The sequence below is a fragment of the Vicia villosa genome, linkage group LG6 (genome assembly GCF_029867415.1).
Source record: "Vicia villosa cultivar HV-30 ecotype Madison, WI linkage group LG6, Vvil1.0, whole genome shotgun sequence".
Lineage (NCBI taxonomy): Eukaryota > Viridiplantae > Streptophyta > Magnoliopsida > Fabales > Fabaceae > Vicia > Vicia villosa.
This window is the reverse complement of record NC_081185.1, coordinates 156,335,828-156,363,427: the sequence shown is the minus strand read 5'-3', so window position 1 is coordinate 156,363,427 and position 27,600 is coordinate 156,335,828. Positions and strand designations below refer to the sequence as shown.

The window sequence follows — 27,600 nt, the reverse complement described above, 5'->3', positions numbered from 1 at the left end:
CTAATTATGGGAATTAGCATGTTCCCCTTGAACCTTATCACTTCCAATATCAATCTCTACCTCTTTTCCTATGATCCTTAAGTCGGAAAATCCTGAGGTTGTGTTATTTGCCCTTTTGTCATGGTATTGTCCATGTATAGTATCCATGAACACATCCATGATTTCTCTTAGTGGAGGTTGTACACGTGTAGTCATACCCATATGATTTCTTAGGCATGTTGGTCCTTGGTTCTTTTCGTAGCCAAACACCTTATGAGGAGTGCCATTCTCTGAAACTAAGCGTATTTTGAAGGTATCAGCATCGATGGAGTCATAAATTTTCCTAACTTTCGGTCTTTCATCCAATGCTTTGGGTTGGTCAGCATCCAATGGGTCATCTATTACTGCGCCAGAAGCATTTTAGCAAATATATAGTCATTATTCATCAAGGCACGTCAAAATATCAAGACTATTCAATATAAAAAACAGAGGGTATCAGAGGATTGGTTAAAGACCCAATGGTCTTGAAGGAAATTGGAATTTCAATTTCGCTCATAAACAATTTGCGCATGTACATAAGCATTATCAATATACACAAGCATTTAGCAATCGCCATAAGCATAATCATTAAGCACATATCAAGGCTCATTCATTGGTTAAATCTAGATTCATATTCATTGGTTGAACCATTAGACAATATATCCACGGCTCGCAACTAAACCTACTCATCATCAACCCACGGGTACACTGTTTAAAGCTTTAGGATAAAATGTGATGGTAAGTGGGATGGGGGCCACCAATGTATAGGGTGGGCGCCCCACCTTGTTTTTATTTTTTTCTTTTCTTTTTTTTCCCTCTATTTCTCTTCTTTCATTTTCTCTCCTTCTTCTTTCTTTTCTTCTTCTTTTCTTCTCATTTTCTTTTGTAGCCATTTTTTATAATTGAATATCTGAAACACGACAAAATACTGGCATAATAAAACATAAACAAATAAAAATTAAATAAAACTCATGTGAATTAAGTCAAATATATGATATAATTTCGTGTTATAAAACAACTTCAAGGATAAAAGAGTGGTGCGAAGGAAGGACCTCACCGCACCACCAAACAACTTAACTACATATTAAAACTGAAAAATCGCATTTTGAAGAAAATTAGTGAGCGAAGGAAAGGGTTTCCACATGTACTCAACCTTAAAAAAAAATAGTAAAATAACATTTATGTTTTTTGGTATAACTCGGAAAAAAATTTAAAACTTTAAATTTATTTTTAAAATTTTAAATTTTATAAGAGATCAAACTATAAACTTTTTATCGTGGATTGCAAGTACATATTAAAGTTAATAAAATTTATTATCAGAAAGTAAGAAAAGAGGAGATAAATGATTATTAGTAACTAACTGGAAGATATATCATCCATGCTAACAATTTTGAATATCTTCCGAGGGATTCAATCATAAATTCCATTATTATTATTTAACTAATAATACTTATTATTAGTAAGTTATTAGAAAATAGATTACCCATTATTAGCAACTATTTAGAAGATAAAAGACAAAAGTTGTCTTATAATTTCATCATTCAACTAGGAGGGTTCATTGGTTCCAGTAAATCCGAATTAAACCAGAATCCGAACTAAACCAGAATCCGAACCAAACCATAGTGTTTGGATTGAATATTTTCTCAGTTTTGGCAAGAACCAAACCAAACCAATGAAATCCAATGACAATTGATTCGGACATCGGATTTTCAATTTTCTACCCGCAAGTCCAACTCAAACCAACCATAATTAATTATCATGAAAATTACTACCAAACATTCAACTTCGATAAGAAAAAAAGTAAAATATCGTATGTTGACAAGTTATGCTATTAATTTTAATTTGTTATTAGAAAATTGTTAGTGTAATGTGGTAACTGAGCATGGAGTTATGAAACACATTCATTATCATACTAACTCAAGTGACTAGTTATAGATTCAAAAGTCATTATGTTAAATATTTTTCTTGTTAGATATTTTTTAATCTATTAGGAAAAAATTACTAGTATAATATTATCATACTATATTTTTTATAATATTATGAAAATTTAATTTATGTAAATAAGTTATTTTTTAAAAAATATTCTTGCATCTTTTTTTATCTATCTGGTCAATCCAACCCAAACCAACCCGTTGTTTTTCCGGTTCGGTTCGGCTTGGGATTTATCGTAAAAATTGGCAAATCCAATCTATTTAATTTTAATCGATTTGAGTATCGAATTCTCAAAACTAAATCAAACCGTTCTGCGAACACCCATAATCCCAACCTTAATAAATTGGAAAAAAAGAAAAGAAAAAACTTAAAAACCCTAACAAAAATTAGTAAATGCAAACACAAGTCAATAATAAAACTTATAATTAAATACATTTGTTGTCTCATCATTTTCATCATCTCGACCTCAATTATTCAAAAAATAGAAGAAAAACGTCTTTAAAATCTTAACAAAAATTATTAAATGTAAAACACAAAGGAGTAATAAAATTTATAACTAAAGACATTTGTTTCTCCTATTGATCTTGACCCTCTAACCACAAGTTATCAAAAGTAACATTTCAAATATACTAAAGAATCACACTATATTTTGAATCAAACTCACTTACTAGAACAAAAAAAATAACAAAACACACATAATTTCCTTTCAAACTCAAATTCAACCAAACAAATTTATAAAATTGAATTCATTCATCGCAATATTCATTATATAGTGACATGTTTTGACAAGCCATGGCTAGAGTGCAGTATATTTTCGATTGTGAATTATAATGCATCAGTAGTCAATAAGTATAATTTCCCAAATGTTACAACTAAATCAATATAGAGGGTTAAAGGGAAATAAAAACAAGTGCTACAAAATAACAGAGCAACAAAACTACAAGACTACTAATATCCAACGAGTTTCTAATTGTTAGCTCTACTTTAAGATGGGGAACGTCATTAATAAATAATAGGTTGCCCTCTTTCACGAACCATATCCTTGGGGTAGAAAAAAATTCTTGCAACCGACTGCTGCTCTTTCCCCAGTAAATATAAAGTTGCCTTTATACTTGTTGATGTATTCTAATGTTGGCCTCTACCGAACAACAAATTCATAGTTAACACTGAAGTTCATAGAGTCCTTCTCCTGCATGCCAAAGCAACAACTGAAGCAATGGTAGAAGCTCTGCTGGTCCATACTACAATTTGCTAACAAGAAAAACCCCAGACCGCCTAAATGGAAGGCCTGTTAACAGACTTGGCCAAAGGGGAACAAGTTGACGCACTCATCCCGCCTCAGGTCTAAGTATACCACACACTGTTGATGTGGAAGTTTGAATTCCACAACTTTAATGGGGCGGTACTTGTATGACCGCTCAATGAAGAAAGCGACTAGTGAAAGCCAATTTTGCCGCTAGTATATGTTTCATGTGTGGTGTCGTGGCCTTGAAATATAATGCATCAAATACTAGCTTAGAAATGACTTCATGTTTAAAGTCCTTGCAACTTTGAACCATCTTCAGCTTGCGGTAGGTCATGTATGGGAAGCGGGTGAAGGGGATAAGCTTTGCTCTTAGAATTTCTCTCCTCTCTTCCAGACTAGGGTACTGGGTTCGAGCCCACTTCAGCACGAATTCATACACTGCATCCTCAGATGCGACCTGCAGCTCATCGTTGGATAATAACGCCACAACCCCAGTAAGTGGAAATCCCATTAGCTCCTCATAATGTTTGACCAATAATAAAACTTATTAGCATTAAAAAAATTAGCAATGATTCAGTTGAGAATTATAAATATACAACCATGTTTTAAATATCATCTGTAGCATATATCATATAAATCATTTAAATTAAGCATAATAAAGAAACATAATTTATGGCGTCCTTGTAACGAGCAACGAGATATTGTCTTGCTACTGCAACCAATGAGCGAACAACATCATCCATCAGGACACTATAAGGAAGCTCTAGGTTGAGAAATGCAGACTCTGGTGTCATGGATATGTTAAATAATACCCGAATGCATTATCTCTTGCAAGACGCCACACTGAACTTGTCTGCCACCATCAAGACATCCAACAAGTTAGGCGGCGATGTCACGTTCAGAGAACTGTTATACATAAATTTCAAAAGTTCCATGAATGGAGCTTCCTCTAAAACATGAAAATTAAACCAGCATTAGTAAGTAAACTATTGGAGAAAACAAATTTAATTAAGAAAATAATCTAAAAACTTTTTAAACATGTTTGTACCAGATGTAGTGATTCTTATGATGATGTGTGTCTGTTTAGACTCCCTCATTCCATTAGAAAAGAGTTTCAAAATAATACACATAACTAAGCTAACAATATTTACCAAAAATATTCAAATCTAACAAATAAAGAAGAGACATCTACCTTGTAGAAGAACATGCTCTTCGCAGCCTAGATGAAGGAGCTGACATGCAGTGTCTTCACTTTAATGATTGTAGAATAGTCTATGTGAAGATTTGCACCCTCATCAACTATATTAATAATAAACTAACTCAAACCGATGAGCAGAACTGAAAACTTAACAGTTATTAACAAGAAATATTTAGCTTGCAAATTGTTTTTTAGCTTAATATTGTGTTGCCATGCAAGCAATTCAATCAATGTACGAACATGACTCACAATTATTGCTAGATTGTGCAATTTCATGGATTATCAATAAAATTATCAAACATCACAATTAGTTTAAAAAATTAAATATTCTAATAATCATTATTAAATTAACTGCAAGATGTTGCCTCCACGAGTTAAAATAAAAACTCATAAAACTGAGAAACTATAAGAGTTTATCTAATTACCATCCATTGAGACTTCAACCATTGCATCCACCTCTGCATCCTCCTGAAGCTTACGCACCACATTGTCATCTACATCAGGTTTGTCTGGTAACATATCTACTACCAATAACACGAGAGAACATATGTTACTAAGATGGAAAAAATGTAGTAAGATGGAAAAAAATGTAGAAAAATATATAACTTATGCACCAAATCATGTTTTATCATTGCTCTGGCTGCTATCATAATGATGCAAAACAAATCATATTTATCTAGAATCACAAGGATCCAATAATGAAATATATTTAAACATAACTCATAGTAAAAAGAGTACTGAAAAAAAAAAACTAAGATATTCTTGACGACTAGACAATTGAGATACTTCTAAAATTGAGAAATAGTCAATATTCTCCCTCTGTTTCAAAATAAGTGTCGTTTAAAGTATTTGCACACAGATTAAAAAATGTAATAATTTCGTCATAGAACATAGTACTTTTACTAAAATAACCTTATAAATGTATTGGAAGTAGAGATGTCAATTTAAGGGGCCAATTTATTTGGGCCCTAGCCCCAATATTAAGAGGGCCTAAAAAAGTTTAACAATAGTAAGCCTTCAAATATATAGGGCCTAAAGTTAGAAGACCCCAAAATTTAAAAGAGGGCCCTAAGGCCCAAATAAAATTAAAAAAACATAATTAGTAAAAATAAAATTAAAAAAATTTGAAAATTAAAAAATAAAATTTTATTTTCAAAAACTTCCCATTACATATGTTTTCACCCACGACTATATTTGTTTATTTAATTTAATAATAATTACTCCACTCATTTAATATTATTTACTTTTAATTAATAAAATATAATATAATTTTCAAAAAACTTCCCACAATCTATATTTCCACCAACTTAATATTGTTTTCTTCTTATTTTTAAAAAATTACTGACGGTTTTACTTGTTTCCGTAACACAATCTTTGAAAGTGGAATGGATGCTGCGTTTGCTTCTCACAAGACCAATGAAGTTTACTTTTTCAAAGAAGTTTACTTATTCTCAGTAAAAAATTACGTGCTTGTCATTTTTAATTAAATAATAAAAAATGAATTGTCATTTTAATGGATTGGTTTTAAATTAATTAATTTTAAATAATATAAAAAATATTAGAGTGGGTTTTTTTTTAAAACATACACATTTTCTAATATTTGTCAAATATAATATAATCAATTAATTAATTAAATTGGCCCAGGATAAAAACCAAAAACATACACGTTCTCTAATATTTGTCAAATATAATATAACTACTTAATTAAATTACTTTTTTAAAATGAGCTTAGGCACTTTTCTAAAATGAGCTTAAACACCTGGCAGATAGAATTGTGTGCGACAAGTAAAAAAGTGGGCCACCAGAGAATGGAAGATAAAAAGAGTTCTTTTAGCTTATAGAAGTTTTTGGAATGAAATAGGGCCCTTTCAATGGGGCAAAAAAGAAATGCATTATCTAAAGGGCCTAACATTTTAGGCCTCAAAATAGATCTCTAATAATAAAGGCTTAATATATTAGGGCTTTGATGGGGTCAAATAAGTGAGACTTTTCAATATAGGGCTTATTTGACAACTCTAATTGGAAGTAGTGTACAAAGTAATAATTTAAAGATAAAATTGAAAAAATAGCAATCATTACTATATTAAAAAGTAATAATGACATTTAATTTGAAACAAATTTTATTTGATAAAACAACAACGACCATTGCATGCTCCATTAAATTTGGTATAGTATTGTTGAAAATCGTGCGCCTTAATAATGCTGAACAATTCAGCACCTTTTAAAAAACATATCCAAGTATTTTTGCATTACATTTTACATAGAAACTAGTAACAAACCCGTGCGTTCGCACGGGTTCTGGTATGCGACGCGCATTTGTTTTAGATTTATATTTTTTTAATAGAAAAATGTCTGGTATTTGTGAAAGCATAATAATTAAATGTATAGAAAAATATTTGGTACCCGTGAAAAAAATAATTAAATGTATAGAGAAATGTCTGGTACCCATGAAAAAATAATAATTAAATGTATAGAAAAATGTCCGGTACCCTTGAAAAAATAATAATTAAATATATAGAAAAAAGTCTGGTACCCGTGAAAAAAAATAATTAAATGTATAGAAAAATGTCTGGTACCTGTGAAAAAATAATAATTAAATGTATAGAAAAATGTCTGGCAACAATGAATAAATAATAAGTAAATGTAAGAAAAATATCTGGTACCCGTGAAAAAATAATAATTAAATGTATAGAAAAATGTCTGGTACCCGTGAAAAAATAATAATTAAATGTATAGAAAAATGTCTGGTACCCGTGATACCTGTGCGTTCGCACGGGTTCTGATACGGGACGCACATTTTTTTCAGATGTATATTTTTTAATAGAAAAAGTATGGTACCCGTGAAAAATAATAATTAAATGTATAGAAAAATGTCTGGTAACCGTGAAAAAATAATAATTGAATATATAGAAAAGTGTCTGGTACCCGTGAAAAAAATTGAATGTGTAGAAAAATGTCTGGTACCCGCGAAAAAAAAAGAATAATTGAATGTATAGAAAAATATCTGGTACCCGTGAAAAAAATAATAATTGAATATATAGAAAAATGTCAGGTACCCATGAAAAATTAGACCCGTGTTTTGAAAAATTAAATTTAATTAAAAAATAATTAATAAAATATGATGATTAAATTTAAAAAATATTTACAATTAATTAAATAAAAAATTATTAATTTTGTAAAATGCTAATCCCATGAATCTTTCAAACAAACTTAGAATTTTAACATGCATGTCGGTTTGTAAAATGCTAATCCCATTTGCTTATCTTCACCACCATTACTGCTCCAAAATTATCATAACATGCATGTCGGTTAGTTTTTACAATATAACAAAATTAGTCGATAACATGCTGGAGTGTGTCAATACAACAACAACAACAACAAAAACTATCTTGGCTGCCGTTTAACAGTCTTACTCAATTAGCCTGACAGTTAATACTACTGACACAGCTGCATTTTTCTTAACAAACACAGCTGCATCAGGACTTCCATGCCCATCCAAAACTGCAAAAATTCAATAAGCATGAAAAACAAACAATGAGGAATCTTTTTAAGGGGATAGTGATAGTTCAATTGCTCCTGTATATGCTTGTTTCCAAATTAAGCTCAACAACACTCTCACTCACCCTAACTCAAACAACTTAAAAGGAGTGTATACTTGAGTAAGTAAAGATTGTAACTTCTCCATCCACACCTGCATCAAATCCAGTTTCAAAAACCCTAATCAATTTTGAAACAAAACCATAACAATTTCAAAACCTTCAAATACTTCAAATCATAGTATAACAACAATCATAGTCAAAGAAATAACATGTATCAAATGAAAAAAAATAGATTTAGGGTTTCAGAAAAACCCAACATTAAAAAACCAAAACAAAATCAAGATACATAAATATGTTCAGAAAAACAAACCACGCGAAAACCCACAGATCCACCGCCGTAAAAAATCGCAACCTCACCACCTCCAAACCACACGAAAACGCTTAGATCCACCACCACCGAAAATTGCCCTTAGATCAAAATAAGAAATCATTACATTCACGATGCTTTCAAGCCACATAAATAGTTCCGATATTTCTTTATTTCTGCAAGTTTTTGGGAAACATGAACAAACCTTTATGATAGCAAGTTTTTAAATGACTAAAACTCTAAAACATTAAACAGGATTGAAATTTTCTCATAACCCATTATTGAAAATTATAACTTACACCGTTGTAATTTTAGTTGATAAAACACTTCAACCATTTCGAATCCATCCACAGCCACTCTCGTCGCCAGAAACGTTTAGCCGTCACCATAGATATACCATCGCAAAACTGCACACGTCGTAAAAAACACATATCCATCAGAAACATATGATAGTAGTAATAACTCACCATCTTTAACATATGGTCACCATTCAAACATACACCACCATCTCCTTCATCAACCTGTAACCACACCAACAACAAAGGTATTCACAGAGACAGATAGAGTGGTAAAATCTTATTGACACTTAAGAAAATCCAATATATAACAGCAAGTATAGGAACGGTATTGATGCAAATAAAGCTCCAAATTTACCTAAAAGAGAGAAGCAGATTATGTTGAGATTGAAATTGATTTACACTCTGTGGCTTCTTCCCTCCAGAGTTTTGCTGAGTGTAAAGCACGGTGTCAACGACACCGATAACATCTATACAAAACGAACTGTGTTAGGGAAATACAAAGAAATAAACTGTAGAATGCTTTCAACTTAGTTTGACATGACATAAAAGACAATATGACAAAGAACATTTATTTGCCATAACAGGTTGTTATAACAGGCTGCATCACCGACTCGAACCGCCACTTCCCACAAAATTCTGCTAACCAATCCGCATAACCACCACAAAAAATTCCTGCAAAAAACAAAACCAAACAGAAACCAAAAACCGGTTCAGCCAAACTAAAGAGTCTTTGTACCAAGATTCATAATACAACAATCTAACAATGGATATTATAGAACAACAAAACATTGGTTGGAACTTGAAACATACCATATTGGAAAAGACCTTGCGACCGAGATCTCCTGAAACCCTAAGCCCATGGAAGGGTCAGATCTGGAAAAAAGCTAGCTTCCATATCTCAGAGTCCTCTTCCAGATTCTATTGTTGCACAAAATATTTCAAAAATATCAAATCCGGTTATTGTTGATAGCAAATCATCGCTTACAAATATCAAAATCTCCACCGGAAATGCGTTGCCGCCACGACAGATCTACCACCGCAAAACCACACGTCGATGTAAAACCACTTTCATCAAAACCATAACCACAAAATCATGATATCAACCACAATCACAAAAACCCTAACCACAAAATCATCATATAAACCACAAAATCATCATATAAACCACAAAAACACTAACCACAATATCTAAACAGTATCTTTAAACAGAAATCCAAAAACCTGATAACCGTGTCGGTTTCGTTTTGGAAAATGAAGAAGATGATGAAGAAAAGGGGGAAATGAAGAGGAAGAAAGCAGAAAGCATAAAGTAGAAGAAAGAGAGATTGAAAGATGTCGCTCTGAGAGAGAAAGAAGACTCGGAGAGAGAAAGAAGAAGAAAGAGACAAAGAGGGGAAGGTTGAGGGAGAGGAAGAAGACAGGCAGATTGAAAGAGAAGAGAGAGAAAGAAAAATTGAAAATATTAATCATCTTCTAAATTCAGACTGAGACGTTGAAGAGAGATAGTAGAAGCAAGAAGCAATAGCATGAAAAAGAAGCAGCCACGTGGCTCTCTAAAAAAGCAAAGGGGCAAATAGGTACTTTCCAGAACATCAAACTTTCTTATATTGTAGATATTTTCTTTTTCAGTTTGTGGGAACCCTGACGTGGTTCATTAGATTTAAATTTCAATTCATATCCTATTTGCTTCCATCTGATTTTTAGATAAATTTAAAATAAACAAAGAAGCAACACCAATTGAATGACGATAACATTTGATTCAAAGCATGGTCCTCACACTAAAAGATGAAAAGAATAAAAAAATTACTCCATCCGTTTCAGAGTTTTTAAGATAATAATTAATTAAGTTGATTTCTGATAAAATAAATGTCATTTACTGAAATAGCCTTATTAATAATAGATAGTAGAATAATTACATGATTTAAAATATAATAAATAAGGGTAAATTAGTGGAAATAAATAATAAATAATGCATTAATATTTTAAATGGACAAATAATTTGAAACAAATAAAAATATAAAAGAAGACACATATTGCGAGACGGAGGGAGTAGTGTATTACCATTGTCTTTCTGAATGTCGTTCCTTCTCCTTGTGTAGAGGCTTGTTTGATTGGCGTTTGTGGAGGAACTCTCAACATTAAAAAAAAAATATCAATAAGATTATTCATGATTTCGAGTACAATAATTCTATTAGAGAAATTAGAAGCATTAAAGGCAAAACTAAGATCTGCTTCTTCAGAATCTCCATTTAAAAATGCTTCTGAGTCCGTCCCGATTAAAGAGACAACTAAATTAATGTTGTTGATATAGTGATTAATAAAGATACACACAAATTTCTTGCAACCAAAAATATTCAAAATGACAAAAAAATATGGTGAAACTAAAATGCTCCTCTAATTATACTCTGAATAAAATTGTTGAATTTTTTTTTTAAAAAAAAAAACTATATAATTTTTATTTCATTTTATGGCTTAATTTATAGAATTTTACACTATACATTTACTTTTAATTTTTTTTCTAATTTTAAATTACCATTTAATATTTGAATTATCTTAAATTAAGAATGTAATAAAATTTTCCCATTTAATGCTATTAACATTTAAAATATTTTTAAACTATTTTTTATAAGAGTAATGCTATATAATAAGAATTATTTGAGCAAGAAAGACAATAATATATACTTGTCATTATTTTAGAGGATAATTTTAAATTTATTTTAAATTTAATTTCTTTTTTAATAGAAATCATAAGATAATGGTAATAATGAATGGTTGAGATTTAGTTCTTACCTTTTTTGCTTTCATACTTTCTTATTAATAAGCATTTTTCTTTTTTATAATACAAATAAGGATATGATATTGGTTATTTTCCCATTTTTATTTGTTAGAATTCTTTGAATGGATACACCATACGCAATGAATGAGAATGTTCAATGACATCTATTAAATTGAAGGAAAAAAATACAACTAAATGGAATTAAATGAGAAATATAATTTTTTTTTTTAAAATTTGTAGATAAACATGAAAATAAAATAAGAATAATATAATATGTATGTATACCAAATAATTTATTACTATTTGTGACCGCAAGGATATCCTAAAAAAACAATAAAATCAAAATAATTGGTTGGAATTTTATTATCTGAAATGCTTTTCCACTTTGTTGCTTCCATGAAATGTTATTTTAAATATTTAATATTATTTCTCGCAATTAGCACGTTTATAATTAAATAAATACGACCCTATTTTAATGAGTTTAATTTGAAATTTTGTCACAAATTTTTTCTTCACACCAGTCAGAATCTTTCCACGTTACAATAATAAAGATGGAAATACAAACAAATCAATACAAACTGTAATATTAAGAAATAAATAAAAATTGTAAAGTATTTATATTTTTTCTTTAAATAAAAATATTCTAAAATAAGGATTTTTTTTAATAAACAAGTTAAAAAAAAAACATAAAGTAACTCATACTCCCTCCTCCCACAATGAATGACTCATTTGAAATAAAATAATGTCCCAAAATAAATGATCAATTTCAATTTCCAATACACTTTTACCAATTTTACCTTCTAATTATAATAAAGTTCACAATTCCAAATACATGATAAGAGTACTATTGTAAAAATAATATTATCCCTCTTACTTTTTTACACTTTTCTTAATTTGTATGAAATGATGTGTTGGGTCACTCATTGTGGGACGGAGGGAGTATTTTAAGAAAATCACCTCAATAACCATGTTTGGGGATGTTTTACACATAGGCACCATTCCACATGGCGCCTCCTTTTTTTTTAAGTTTTTTTAATTACCTGTGGATTTATCTGCGAACTTACCTGCAAATTTACATGTAGATCAAACATTAAAATATTCTGCAGGTAAATTCGCAGGTAACAGTAAATCCGCAGGTAAATCTGCAGGTAATTGAAAAAATTAATATAAATTGATGAAAATATGAAAATAAATCTGAACCGTTATAATTTAAAATAAATTGGTGAGATTAAAATAGCACTAAAATGAATCATGTATCATATTTGTTCTCATTAAACTTTCTCTCTCCTCCACTATCAAATTTGAATTTTTCTTTACCCACCTCCCTATGGGGGAAACCCCCAGCGAAATCCCAAAACTGCCCCTGCTTCGGAGATGCATCTCCGAAGTTATTTTTTTTGTTTTTTTTTTAGTTCGGAAATGAATCTCCGAAAACATCAAAAATTTGATGTTTTCGGAGATTCATTTCCGAACTAAAAAAAATTCAATGCCGATGCATCAAAAATTCAATGTTTTCGGGAGAGACTTGACTCACTTGAAATTAATGACACAAACCTACCCTCACCTAGCATTCGTCTACTTTGAAACCGGCTACCCGATGTCGTTCCAATTTCGCTTCTCGCGCGACACGCCGTTTGCGGAATTGATACCGTCGCTCAACACGCTTTTGCGCTATCCCGAGAATCGAAAGGTTGTCAAGCTCGAGTACCGCTCTCCATCGCTTAACGACGAGGGAGACATTAAGTTCACACCTTTTGAGATCAAGAACGACGAAGACTTAGCGGTTATGTGGACAACGTTCGACCGATTTTCTTCGAAAGGCCCGATCGAGTTGGACGCCAAACTTCAAAGATCGGCGGACGACGTTATCAAAATGTTGACTCATCCCCACCTACCCGTGTTCAACAATATGTAACTTTGATTTTCAGTAATATTATCGTTGTAATCTTCACCCGATTAAATAAAGCAAATCGTTGTTTATTTTCATTTTGCTTCTGTCCAGACATAACTTCGGAAGTGCATTTCCGAATTCCATCATGGGGGGTGCGCTCGGAGATGAACTTCCGAAACACCACATTTTCTGAAAATTTAACTTTATTTCGGAGATGCATCTCCGAAATCAATATTTTATATTAAAAAAAACACTTTTTCGGAAGTTCATTTCCGAAAACACCTTTTTTGCAAAAAAAAAGTACCGTTTCAGAAATGAACTTCCGAAACAAGGGGTAGTGTGGTAAATTCACTAGGGGTGGGCAAGAAGGTTAGGAGGTGGCTAAAGAAATTCTCTCAAATTTATCATAGATGCTAATTATTATTCACATTCAATGGTTCAAATTCATTCCCATATAACATCGTAAATCTTAAAGGAATTACACTCGAAGAGTTACACCACGAGTTACACCCGCTCATAATTTTACTTCGAATAAATATTTTTTAAATCAATCGTTGGATTGAAAAATACTATCATATATATCATATCAATAAAGTTTGAGATTAATCTATAATAATTTACTATGTCGTTGAATTACGTCAAAATTAACGTTATATGAAAGTTCACTTTGAGGTGAATCTTTGGATATCTTGATGGTATAACAAATTATTATAGATAAATCTTAAAATTTATAAGTATGATCTATATGATAGTATATTTCAATCCAGCAGATGATTTTAATATATATTTATTTGAAATGAAGTTATGAGCGAGTGTAACTTGTGGTGTAACTTTTTGGGTGTAATTTGATTCCTCCTCAGAGAAAGGAGGGATCAAATTACACTCGAAGAGTTACACTCTCTTAAAAATTTCATTTCAAATAAATATTTTTTAAAACAAATTGTTTGGTTGAAACATATTATCGTATAGATCATACCTAGTTACGAAAATAGTTATATTGTTCACCCAAAATATTAAAAATACATTGTATGCAATAAATATTGCATGAGACCTACTCATGTTGTAACTTTAATAGTCTGGATAAGCAATATGATATTATGTGATGATTTGTTCCATACATTGTATTTTTAAAATTATGAATAAACCATGTAATCATTTTTTACTTTTTTTTATTTATTATTTTACTCTAACCCCTCGGTTGTTTTAAAAACTGAGATGATAGTTAAGTATTTTTTATTTGTACCAAAAATATTTTTGATTATAGACTTCAATTATCTTACCTTTTTTTTACCTGAAACAAATACATGCAAGATCCGTACATGAAAGAGTTTTCTTGTATTGTATCTTGACCAGAATATCAAAGAATTGAAGATCCAACATATGATTTTCATGGACAATTAATATAATATTTTTTGTAACACTATAACTAGTTTTATTTAAAAAAATGTAATATCATGGTAAACACTATGACGAGATTTATTTAAAAAACTAATGACCCCTCGATTTTTATGATAAACCGATATAAAAAATGCGCTAGTTTTTATAAATAATAAAAGTGCAGAAATTGCGTGTTAAGTCATTAATTTTCTTCGAGGTCATTAGTTTTTAAGCGATGTAAAGGTTTATTATGACTTAACAAATGGGTCATTAGTTTTTTTAATAAATCTCGTCACAGTGTTTACCATAATATTACATTTTTTTAATAAGACTCGTTATAGTGTTTACAAAGAATATTACATTAATTGTCCATAAAGATCATATGTTGGTTCTTCAATTCTTTGATATTTGGGACAACATCAAATACTGGGAAACTCTTTCATGAATGGATTTTGCGTGTATTTGTTTCTGGTGAAAAAAAGGTAAGATAATTAAAATCTATGGTCAAAGATATTTTTGGTAAAAATAAAAATTCAATAGAACAAAACTTAAACCCAGTTGATTTTCTACTCTTGCAATCCATTGAAGAGAACTTTTCCAAGTTTCCTTAGGTTTCATATGTTTCATTTAGATTTCCAATTTTGTAAGAGAACTTATATAAGGGACATCCCTTAGGTTTCACGCAGATAATGATGAATTCGTGAGTGTTGATAACCTTTAAATGGACGACAAAGATTTGTTTAAGGCCTTTGATTAAAAATAGTGAAGAAAATACTTAACTATCATCTCGGTTTTTTAAACAACCAAGTAGTTAGAGTAAAATAATAATAAAAAATTCAAAAATGGTTACATTATTTACCTAGAATATTAAAAATACGTTGTATGAAACAAATCATCACAGAATTTCAGATTGCATACCCAGAATATTAAAATTACAGCATGAGTAGGTCTCATACAATATTTGTTGCATACAATGTATTTTTAATATTCTGTGTAAACAATGTAACCATTTTTGTAATTAAAAATTGCTATTTTACTCAAACGCTCAGTTTTAAAACAAAATCGATGGGTTAGATTTTTTATTTTAAAAATGGTTACATTGTTTACCCAGAATATCAAATATACATTATATGCAACAAATCTTTGTAGAATATCAAAATGGTTTACCCAGAATATAAAAAATGCAGCATGTACAGGTCACATACAAGGTGGTAGAGATTAGTCTTGAATGTCAGACATGCCTTCACCAAGATTGATTGTTGATGCTATCAATCACTACTTCCACTAGCGTATACAATTGGTATGCTTGAAATGCATCCAACATCTAATCATGTGTTTGTTCCAAAAATTGGAAAATGTTTTTTCAGCCCTTGCAATCCATCGGTAAAGACCTTTAAGTATAAATCATATTGTCTCCGTTTCTTTTTAAATGTCATTTTATCATAAAGCTCTTCAACCAAGATAGTGGATTGTTAGAGTTATTTTTCATATTATACCCTCATTTATTTTCTCTCTCTTCTCTCTCTTTCCAGTAACTAATTGTGAAAATAATTAATTTTTTAGAAAATGTGAAGTGGAGTTATTTAGAAAGTAAGGGTATAATTGACAAATTATAACATTAAACTATAAAAACAACACTTAAAGTTAAATGGAAACACAAAAATTCTTCTAAAACGACACTTAAAAAGAAACGGATGGAGTAGTTGTTCAAAACCTTTAACAACATCAACACCATTGTTTGAGATGGATTGCAAAAGCTGAAAAAATATTTTGTTCATAGTAGAAGAACATTTTTTTCCAGTTTTGCAATTCATCCTATAAGATAGTATTAGGGTAAAATATGTTCAGCGAGTGTTTTATAGTAAAATTTGAGTATTTTATTCCTCGATTTATAAAAAAACCAAAGGGTTAAATAATTTATTTTACAGTGGTTAACAAATAAAAATATAAAGTGCATTAGTTGAGATTAGAAACTTGTTGTGAATGGTATATCATCTCGGTTTTTATAATAACCGAAGCAACTATATATATATATATATATATATATATATATATATATATATATATATATATATATATATATATATGCCCTAAACCCTAAACTCTATGGCGCACCATAGAATAAAATCTCGATTTTTCTCTGGACGACATGGAAACTTCATAATGAAAATCGTTATTTGTAGTAGTGAATGAAATAAAGATTATACTTATTCAATTAAAAACATGTCGGTTGCGAGAGATAATATTATATTCAAACCAATAATACACAAATTCAAATTCAAATTCATAAGAGTGACAAATAGCAACAACAAAAAATACTAACTAATGAAATTCCAACAAGTTATTTTTATTTTGTTGTTTTTTCATATATTCTTGAAGTCGTAAATGTTAAGAAATGTAGTTGGGAGAGAAATAAAGAAAATCGTTATTTGTAGTAGTGAATGAAATAAAGATTATACTTATTCAATTAAAAACATGTCGGTTGCGAGAGATAATATTATATTCAAACCCAAACTCATCCATACAAAATCGATTGGTAGGGTGAGAATTGCCCCCACTTGTAAGCACGTGTTCAGGCCATATATTATCCGATGTGAGACTCTTAACACACCCCCTCACGCCCAGGACTAGAAAACTGGAGCATGGAAATAATAGGTGGCCCACCAAATCTTAAACGAGACTCTGATACCGTGTTAAGAAATGTGGTTGGGCCTAACTAATCCCTACAAAACCGATTGGTAGGGTGAGGATTACCCCCACTTATAAGCAGATGTTCACATCATATATTGTCTGATGTGGAATTCTTAACAGTAAATAGTGATAAATTATTGGGTTAAATATGTTTTTCATCCTTATAAATAACCCAATATTCAATTTTAGTCCTTATAAAATTTTACTTCAAAGAATGGTCCTCCTAAAATTTTCCGTCCCCAATTTTAATCCATGCCGTCTATTTGCTCTAACGGAAGCTGACGTAGCACGCCACATTGCACGCCACGTCACTTAAAGTCAACACCTTGCTTGATTGTAAAAAAATACATTGGATTGCAGGGGTTATAAACCTCCGCAATTTTTTTCATCTTGCTTTTCTTATTCTCCTTCACCATGTTGCTCAAATCCATGTTCCTTCCTTTACTCTCTAACCTTCCGCGCATTCAACCCATGTTGTTTATCATTCACTGACTCTCACATGAGATCAAACTCCTTGAATTTACTCAAATATGTCAACCATAAATTTGTAGTGTTGAAGAGAATGCACATAAGGTGTTTGTGTTTTTGCTCTTTTGAAAATTTCCAAAACTGAAACTCAAAAGCTAAAACTCAATCATTGTTAAACCTCTTCAAAATATTTAATAATTTGCATTTGGCATCTTTGCATAAAATTGTAAACAGAGGATATCATTTATAAAACAATTTAATGAATTGTACTTCAAAATAAACATAAAAAACTTCTTTGAAATTAGCTTTTAGAAGCATCACTGGCACAAAAAGTTATATGCATTTATTCTATGTTAAGGTATCCATAAGTAATTCAAAACATATAAATTAAAACAACAAAAACAAGCAACTCTTTACTAACAAATGTCAAGCTCCAACATTACTATTTTTGCATAATTTGGTCAATCTTATAAATTGGTCAAACTACTGCACCATGTCCAGTGGTGGCAAAAGGAAGAGAATATCATATATGAATGAAATTGTAAGCATGATAAACAACATGATGTGCATGAAATCAACATAAATAATAATAATAATAATAATAATAATAATAATAATAATAATAATAATAATAATAATAATAATAATAATAATAATAATAATAATAATAATAATAATAATAATGTATTTTTGGTATTGTGTAAGGCATCCATTATCAAATAATGTTCTAATAACACAATAATATTCACACATGAATGTGTGGTGCATGCATTCATTAACAAATAATGTTCTAATAACACAATTTTAAGTAACCAACCAACTTTGAGTTACAAAATGAACACCCAATAAATCCACAGGATTTCATTAACAAACTTTGATATGTAAATCATACCTCATTCACAATGAACTTTTAAGAATTAACTTGCATACTAGTTTTTCCAATAATCACTAGATTCCTCACTTTCGTATATAATAAATCATCATTAATCATTTCAAACTTTAAGTAGCCGACTATATTGTTGTTTCAAGCAAAAAGTGAAATAGAACTAATGAAAATGCTCATTTCATGTTCATTTTTTTCTCACTCCTGCATATGTCACTTAAAATGATTAAATAGAAGAAATTTAGGGAGGTTTATAACCCCCACAATCTAATGACTTTTTTATAGTCAACTAAAATTTTGACTATAGATGACGTGGCGTGACACAAGCTTCCGTTAGAGCAAATAGACGGCAGAGACTAAAATTGGGGACGGAAAATTTTAGGAGGATCATTCTTTGAAGGAAAACCTTATAAGGACTAAAATTAACTTTTGGGTTATTTTTAGGGACCTCTAACATATTTAACCCTAAATTATTTTATATACATACTATATTATTCTAATTTTAATTTCATATTTATTTGCAAATTTACAAAAAAAAAATAAAAATTATATCGCTCATTTGACTCAATTTAATTGTATTTTATTTTTAATTTAACAGATTTATTGAACATTCTCGCAGTGGCAGAGCCAGGAATTTTAGGTAGCCTGGGCAAAAACTTTACACCATTGATTATTTATCTGTTTTAATTTTCACACCTTATTTTTACTAATTTTGTCCTAATTTTGCCCCTGAGTTTGTCTAAAAATCGACTATTAAGTTGGGGAGAGTACAAAGAAAATAGGGGTTGAGATTGGGCACCTGCCCAGGCTAGCTGGGCCTTGGCTCCGCCCCTGCATTCTCGTGCATTGTACATGTAGACGGCTAGTTATGTAAATTTGTGTATAGCGTACATATTCAAAGAATTCTAACAAATAAAAATCGAAAAAGTAACAAATATCTTTATTTGTGTTGTAAAAATTTGATCAAAAATATAGTATGTAGCGTAAAAATAAAAATGGAAAAAATAACAAATATCCTTATTTGTAGAAATAATCTATAACAATGTTTTAATTAAATGTATATCAATAAACAAGTTTAATATTTTGAATACATACACAGTAAATTTTATGAATTAAATCACAAAAATAAAAATAAAATAATATTTTTATTTATTTATTATTTTTTTGAATTTCTTTTTCAATTATTTATTGAGTATAAATAGAGGAGCATGTGAGTTATTTTCATTACCATTGTCTTCTCATATATCTCATTTTTCTTGTTCTTCATTGCAAGAAACTTTTGTGTCTCTTTTATCGTGATGGACTTGAATGTCTATAGAAACGGAGATTCTGAGGACACAGATCTTGGCTTTGCCTTCAACGATTTTAGTTTCTCAGATAGAATCATTCAACTAGAAATCATAGAGGAACTTATTGATGTTTGCCCTAATGTCAAGAGTTCCTCCATTAGTGCTAATCAAACTATCCTCGGCAAAAGGAGAAGGGAGGACATCCAGAAAGACAATGGTATACACTAATATTTTTCTCCAATTTCTTAACTTCTATGTGTTTTTTGTTTTTCTTGTTGCTGAAATAATTGTATATAGAACCGGGTCCTCATGTAGATTGATTATTTTCCAAATATTCATTGGTTGTTTGAATAAAATTATGTACATTTATTGTAAAGATCCGCAATCAATAAATGGTTGATAAATCGTCCTAATTTTTTCTATTTAAGAGGACATACATCTTTTGTTCACTTTGGTTGATGTTGAGCCATGCAGCACCGGTCATGTGTTATTTGATCTTACCATGGCTCAACGATCAGAGTTGTTGCAGTGTGATAACATGTTCCCGAGTTTAATTTGTGGATTCAGCCTCCTGCAAATGTTTCACATATGCAGAGCTGTCTACAATGAAATTACAATGGGTCTGTTGATCCTTCCCAAAGTCCTTCATTGGTGGGAGTTTTATAGCACCATATTTGCTTTAGTTATGTCTATTTGCTTCATTTTTGGGACATGTTCATTGATTTTAGAATTTTGTCTATTGTTGCTTCAATACTTTATATTTTATTATGTGTTATGTCTAAAATATTTTAATAGTGAATTCTGGTGATTCTAGTTAAATATGATTTGGTTTACATCATTATGAAAAGAGCCAAAGAAATAATAAAACATGATTATGTGCATTGGTAATTTTATAAACTTTTTTCACATACTAACACATGCTCTCTCCTATTTTTAGTAGAAGACTTATTGTTGGACCAGCCTGATATACACGATTTTGCGGCGTGTAAGCCTTGGGATTTAGAGGTGGATGTAATGGCTGAAGCATCCATGGCTGGTACTTGGATAACATAAAAAATCTTTTGCATAGTTTTTTTAGTTTCATCATTTTTATAAGAAATACCATGGTTTAAGTCATTAAAGCGGCATCTTGTTGTTGGTTTGACCATGCTTTATTAGAACCTTGAATTTTTTGACACCGATTGTGCGACTTGATAATCTTATTTATATTCTATGAAATTGCACAATCTTGAAAATAATTGTGAATTGTGTCAGTACACTCATTTAATTGCTTATGTGGCAACATGATCTTAAGCTAAAAAATATTTTTCTTTTGCTTGCAGCCTAAACATTTCTTTTCAATAAATTTGAAGTTTTTAGTTCGGCTCACTAATTTGAGTTTGGTTATTATTAATATAGATGATGAGACTGTCAATCCCACAAATGTTGCAGATTCTCTCACGGACTGCTCTCCAGTACTTAAAGTGAGAACACTACATATTAACTCTTCCATCCTGGCTGCGAAGAGTATGTTCTTCTATAAGGTAGATGTCTTCATTTTTTTTAGTTTGATTTTAATAATTTTGGTTTTGTTTGCTTACTTATGTGTGTAATTTTCCAGCTCTTCTCTAACGGGATGAAGGAGTCGCGACAAATGCACGTCACCCTGAGAATCCATGCATCTGGTATAAATATATATTAAATGCTATTCAGATTGTCTACTTAATCTGATTTGTTTTCCCAATAGTTTGATTTCTAATGCTGATTTATTTTGCATGAGACAGAGGAAGCTCCATTCATGGAGCTTTTGAACTTTATGTACAACAGTTCTCTAAACGCGACCTCACTACCTAGATTGTTGGACGTCTTCATGGCGGCTGACAAGTTTGATGTGTCGTCCTGCAATAAGTACTGCAGTCGGAGATTGCTGAATGTACCCATGACAACGGAGTCTGCGTTGATCTACCTAGAGCTTCCTTTGAGTGTGCGAATGTCTAATGCTGCTCAGCCATTGGCTATAGCAGCAAAAAAGTATCTTGTTGCTCGTTACAAGGACATCACAATGTATGTTTATTTTTTTCCTCTTTGTTTAAATTAGTCATATGATTAATATAACTTATTTTAAACCTACTTTTATATTGTATTCTATGCACTATCAAAGAATACAAAGTTCAAATATTTTTTAGGAAAGGGTGGATATATTTATAATCATCTAGTGAATCATAGCTATTTTTTGAAGGCTAATAAGTTTTATTATTGACCAGGCATCAAAAGGAGCTGATGGAATTGCCACTTGTTGGGATTGTGGCATTGTTATCTAGCGATGAGCTGCAGGTCGCATCTGAGGATGTAGTGTACGACTTCGTGCTGACATGGGCTCAAACACAGTACCCTAGTCTGGAAGAGAGGAGAAAAATTCTCAGAGCAAATCTTATCCACTTCATCCGCTTTCCGTTCATGACCTGTCCCAAGCTGAAGACGGTCCAAACTTGCAACGACTTCGACCATGAAGTCACTTCTAAGGTAGTATTTGAAGCCTTGTATTTCAAGTCTGAGGCACCACACCAACAAAAGATACTAGCTACGGAATCTGCTTCCACTAGCCACCTCTTCATTGAGCGTTCATACATGTACCGCCCTATTAAAGTTGTGGAATTTGAACATCCACATCAACAGTGTGTGGTCTACTTAGACCTAAAACGGGAGGAGTGTGGCAACTTGTTCCCCTCTGGCCGCGTCTGCTCACAACCCTTCCATTTAGGCGGTCAGAGATTTTTCTTATATGCGCAATGCAATATGGACCCATGTCGCTTCTACCATAGTTTTGGCTTGTTCTTTGGCATGCAGGAGAATGGCTCTGCCAACTTCACTGTCGACTATGAATTTGCTATTCGGTCGAGGCCATCATTAGAATACATCAGAAAGTATAAAGGCAACTTTATATTTACCGGAGGAAATGCAGTCGGTTACAAGAATTTTTTTTCAACACCATGGACATCGTTAATGGCGGAGGATAGCCTTCTCTTTATTAATGGCTTTCTATATTTTAGAGCAGAGCTAACAATCAGGAAGCAAGCAGAATTTCAATAGTCCTGTAGTTTGGCAACTCTGGTACTTTGTAGCACTTTTTCTTATTTCTTTTTAACCCTATGTAATATTTAGTTGTAATATGTTTCAATAGTAAATGGTAGCTAGTGAAGCATAGTTCAACGTCTAAAATGTCCTGCAATAAAAAATGTCCTACAAAACTTGTGTTTGTATGAATATTGGGATCAATGAATTTAATTTTGTAACATTTGTATTTGTTTTTGTTTGGTTAAAGTTGAGTTTGAAATGAAATTAATTTTGTTCAGATTTTTTTTATTAAGCGAGTTTGATCTAGAATTGAATGTTAATATTTAATACAGTATAAAAGTTTTCAATGGATGTTTAGAGAGAATAGTTAATCCTAATACAAAGAAAAACAAAAATATTTGTGATGGAGGTTCATGAACAGGTAAGTACATTAGAACATAATACTAAAAGTAATATTTGAAAACATAATATTAAAAATAAAAACAAAATTCATAAAAGCAATCATAAATTATATTGGAAAATAATTATTATACTTACAACTAATAGAAGAGTCGTGCGTCCGCACGGATAATTCATTCATATCTTAGATGATTCGATAAGACTCGGTTATGGAAGATATGTAATTGTTGTTATAAAATTACTAATAAATAAAAATATTTAAAAATAAATAGATAGCAAATCATCAACATGATAAATCCAATATGTCTAAGAATTATAAATATTTATAAATATCATTAATAATTATAAATATCTACAAATATTTTGTTGATTAAAATAAAAAAAAAAAATATTGTGGTGATATAGACCTATGAAAATTGTGAATTTCAGTGGTAAAATTCACAAGAGTTGGAGCTGATTTACAAATATTACTCTCCTTATTTTCTTAGAATACAATAATAAATTAATAGTTTTAGTGATAAAATTCCGAAAAATTGCATTACAAAGTACAAAATAAGAAACTATGATGATTAATGAGTAAAATAATTTTAATTTAAAAAAAATCTTATATATATATATATATATATATATATATATATATATATATATATATATATATATATATATATATATATATATATATATATATATATATATATATATGAGACGTATCAAATGAGAACTTTGATTATTATAAAAACTGAGAACTTTTAATAACAACCATACAATTTAAAATCAATGCCTCGGATTTCATTCAAATTTTAAAACACAATAATTAATAGATAGATTCTGCTTTAAATACATATCACATAAATGTGTATATGAGCATTGATTTTAAACTGTATAGTTGTTATTAAAAGTTCTCATTTGATATATCTCCCCTATATATATATATATATATATATATATATATATATATATATATATATATATATATATATATATATATATATATATATATATATATATATATATATATATATATATATATATATATATATAGGGAGCGTATCCGGTGAGAACTGGTATCTATTGTGAGAAACGAGAACTAACGATATTAACCTTCTGATTTAATTAACGCTTCAGATTTTTTTATTCCATATGAAGAGCATCTTACAGGATTTTTTTCATTATACTTAATATTTAAAAATTCCATAAATAAAAATTTTAATCATAATTATTTTTTATTTATTATATTAATATTTGATATAAATAAAGACTAATATTTTTCAATTCATTTTATTTTTAAAAAATTAAATAAATAATATTTAAATTTTTAGTTTGTCAGTATGCAAAAGGCGGCATAATTATTATAATATTATCACTATAGTGAAATTTATATTAAATGCTCACAATTGTAGAATTTGGAAATATAATTTTTTTTCGAAATTGCAAACAAATAAATAAAACAAAATTAATATTTAAATAATAATCTCACATTCTTTAATATTTTTAATCGAATGAATATATATTAATTGTATATGAGAGGTTCCTCGAACATCTCCCACACCCATCTGTGTTTCTGGTTCCTTGTTCCTTGAATCGTGTTGAAGTAGCAGACTTCCTATTGGATTAGCCGGCGGCACCGGTGTAGCCACCGGTGGTTTTTCAGTCATCAATAAAAAAACCCCCTAGCAGAGCCAAATTCCACAAAAGAATGAGTTGCAACACGATATAAGCACCATCTTGAAACAAGAGGAGATGATTTGGTTTCAACGATCGAGATCCAAATGGCTCAATGATGGTGATAGAAATACGAAGTATTACCAAATGAAAGTTGTTACACGTAGAAGACGAAACAAGATTGTTATGCTCCAAGATGAAGAAGGGAAGTGGATAGAGAGTGATGTTCAATTGCAAGGAATGGTGAATAATTTCTACATAAAGTTATTCACTCAGGAAGAAAGAGTGGGCCATTGGAGACAAACAAACATAACTTACCCTGCCATTGAAGACAATGCTCTTGCTAAACTTGACGAGCCTGTAACTCATGTGGAGATCAAAAAGTCTGTTTTTTGGTATGAAGGCTTGGAAGGCACCAGGACCAGACGGTTTCCCAGCCGGCTTTTATCAACGGTCTTGGGAGGTGGTTGGTGATAATGTATGTAGCTATGTGCAAAACATTATGAGTAACTATGAGGACATTGAGCAAATTAATCATACAAACATCTGCCTAATTCCCAAAGTAGATCATCCTAAGAATGTGGCGCAATTTTGGCCAATCTCATTATGCAATACGATCTACAAGGTTATTAGTAAGATTATTGTGGGTCGACTGAAGAGACATATGAACCACTGGATATATCCTTATCAAACAGGCTTTGTACCGGGGAGGTCGATACATGAAAATATAATTATAGCAAAAGAAGCAATGCACACCATGGAAAGAACTAAAGGCCGAAGAGGGTATTTTGCTATTAAAGTTGATCTATTGAAAGCTTACGATAAGCTGAATTGGAAGTTTATAGGACATGTGTTACAAGAGATAAAGTTGCCACAGAATCTTGTAAACTTAATCATGCAGGGAGTAACAAGTGTGAAGACTAATGTGAATTGGAATGGTGTGAAAAGTCCCTACTTTAAACCTCAGCGCGGTATACGTCAAGGGGACCCCTTGTCGCCGTATCTTTTTGTGCTATGCATGGATAAGCTAACACACTTGATTGAAGAAGCAGTAAGGAACAAAAAATGGAATGGAATAAAGCTTGGCAAAAATGGTATTTCCTTGTCCCATCTCATGTTTGCCGATGATTTGCTCTTGTTTGGTGAGGCTACTGAAACTCAGCTTGGTTGTGTATTGGAAACACTTGGTGAATTTTGTAATATGTCGGGGCAGGAAGTGAGCCATGAAAAAACTAGCATTCTTTTCTCGAAAAATGTTAGCAATTGCAGTAAGAGGAGGTTGACACAACTGTCGAACTTCCGAATGAGCACGAGTTTTGGGAAGTACCTGGGGGTACCTCTAAGTGGCAGGAAGCTTGGCAAAAATGATTTCCTGTACCTTGTGGATCAGATTGCAAACAAACTGAGTAATTGGAAGCAGAACACGCTAGCACTAGCAGGCCGTATAACGTTGGCTAAGAGTGTTCTCGAAGGGGTACCTATCTACCCAATGATGACTACTCGAATACCAAAAGCAACGATCGAGGAGATTCATAAGATGCAGCGGAATTTTATCTGGGGCGACACGGAAGAGCACAGGCGTATTCATGCGGTTAAGTGGGAAACTTTAACCACTCCTAAATACTTGGGAGGAATAGGTTTGCGCAATTTGGAAACGATGAACTCGGTCTGTATGATGAAATTGGGATGGAAAATGCATAATAATAGTGATGCGCTTTGGTGTAAGCTCTTATATGGTAAATACATGGCACGGGATAATGGTATCATTACAACAGCTAGGAATTATGATTCTAGCTTGTGGAAGGACATTATCGATTCTATACGCCGGCTGTACCATATTGGAATGTGGTGTGTGGGGGATGGCAAGAGTATTAGAGCGTGGCACGATAATTGGTTAGGAAGTGATTTTTGTTTGCAAGATGATAGTATTCAAATTCCGGAGGACCTCAAGGAAGCTAGAGTTTGTGACTTAGTTGATGAAAGTGGCGAGTGGAACTATAATATTCTGCAAGGATGGATGCCAACTCACATTCTAGCAAGAATCCGCTCGTGTGTGCCGCCAAAGGAAGGAGATTTTAACGATGTTTTCTGTTTTGCAGGTACTACTAATGAAACTTTCTCCACCAAAGATGTTTTCCAGGAAGTTGCAGGCTTTGATAATAATGGTGACAATACTTGGCAAGAAATTTGGAAATTGGCTGCTCCAGAGCGGTGTCGCAACTTTATATGGTTGCTATATCATGACAGAATTTTAACCAATTTCAGCAAAAGCAAGAAGGGCCTTGGGGGAGCTGCGTGTAGTTTGTGTGGCGACGTATGTGAGACGACGTTGCATGCTGTTAGGGACTGTCCCAAAATTTCTTTCATATGGCACGACATTGTTCCTAGTGAAATTATGGGAAACTTCTTCTCTGCTGATCTTAACCATTGGGTGAAGCTCAATGTTAGATATAAGGGTGCAATGAACAAGACTTGGAGTAGTATATGGGCTATAGCATGCCATATCATGTG

General features: G+C 31.2%; 1 protein-coding gene, 1 long non-coding RNA gene and 1 pseudogene across 2 annotated transcripts; 1 reads left to right on the top strand and 2 right to left on the bottom strand.

Moving 5' to 3' along the window:
- LOC131615080 (BTB/POZ domain-containing protein POB1-like) lies at nucleotides 1-4,913 on the bottom strand (annotated as a pseudogene).
- Nucleotides 4,914-8,845: 3,932 nt separating this feature from the next.
- Nucleotides 8,846-9,656, bottom strand: LOC131612903 (uncharacterized). The gene is made up of 3 exons (XR_009287494.1): nucleotides 9,585-9,656; nucleotides 9,410-9,472; nucleotides 8,846-9,271 (listed from the first exon to the last, which is right to left on the bottom strand). It is a non-coding gene; the product is annotated as an uncharacterized LOC131612903 (long non-coding RNA).
- Nucleotides 9,657-19,983: 10,327 nt separating this feature from the next.
- On the top strand, nucleotides 19,984-23,043 carry LOC131615079 (BTB/POZ domain-containing protein POB1-like). The gene is made up of 6 exons (XM_058886589.1): nucleotides 19,984-20,191; nucleotides 20,912-21,010; nucleotides 21,373-21,497; nucleotides 21,575-21,638; nucleotides 21,738-22,017; nucleotides 22,218-23,043. Exons 1-6 carry the CDS (start codon nucleotides 19,984-19,986, stop codon nucleotides 23,041-23,043), a joined length of 1,602 nt encoding a protein of 533 aa, XP_058742572.1.
- The last annotated feature ends 4,557 nt before the right edge of the window (nucleotides 23,044-27,600 follow it).

Coding starts and splice junctions, on each gene's coding strand:
- LOC131615079 (XM_058886589.1), top strand. CDS start 19,984: ATGGACTTGAATGTCTATAGAAACGGAGATTCTGAGGACACAGATCTT. Junction 21,639..21,737: donor CCTGAGAATCCATGCATCTG/GTATAAATATAT, acceptor TGCATGAGACAG/AGGAAGCTCCATTCATGGAG. Junction 22,018..22,217: donor CGTTACAAGGACATCACAAT/GTATGTTTATTT, acceptor ATTATTGACCAG/GCATCAAAAGGAGCTGATGG.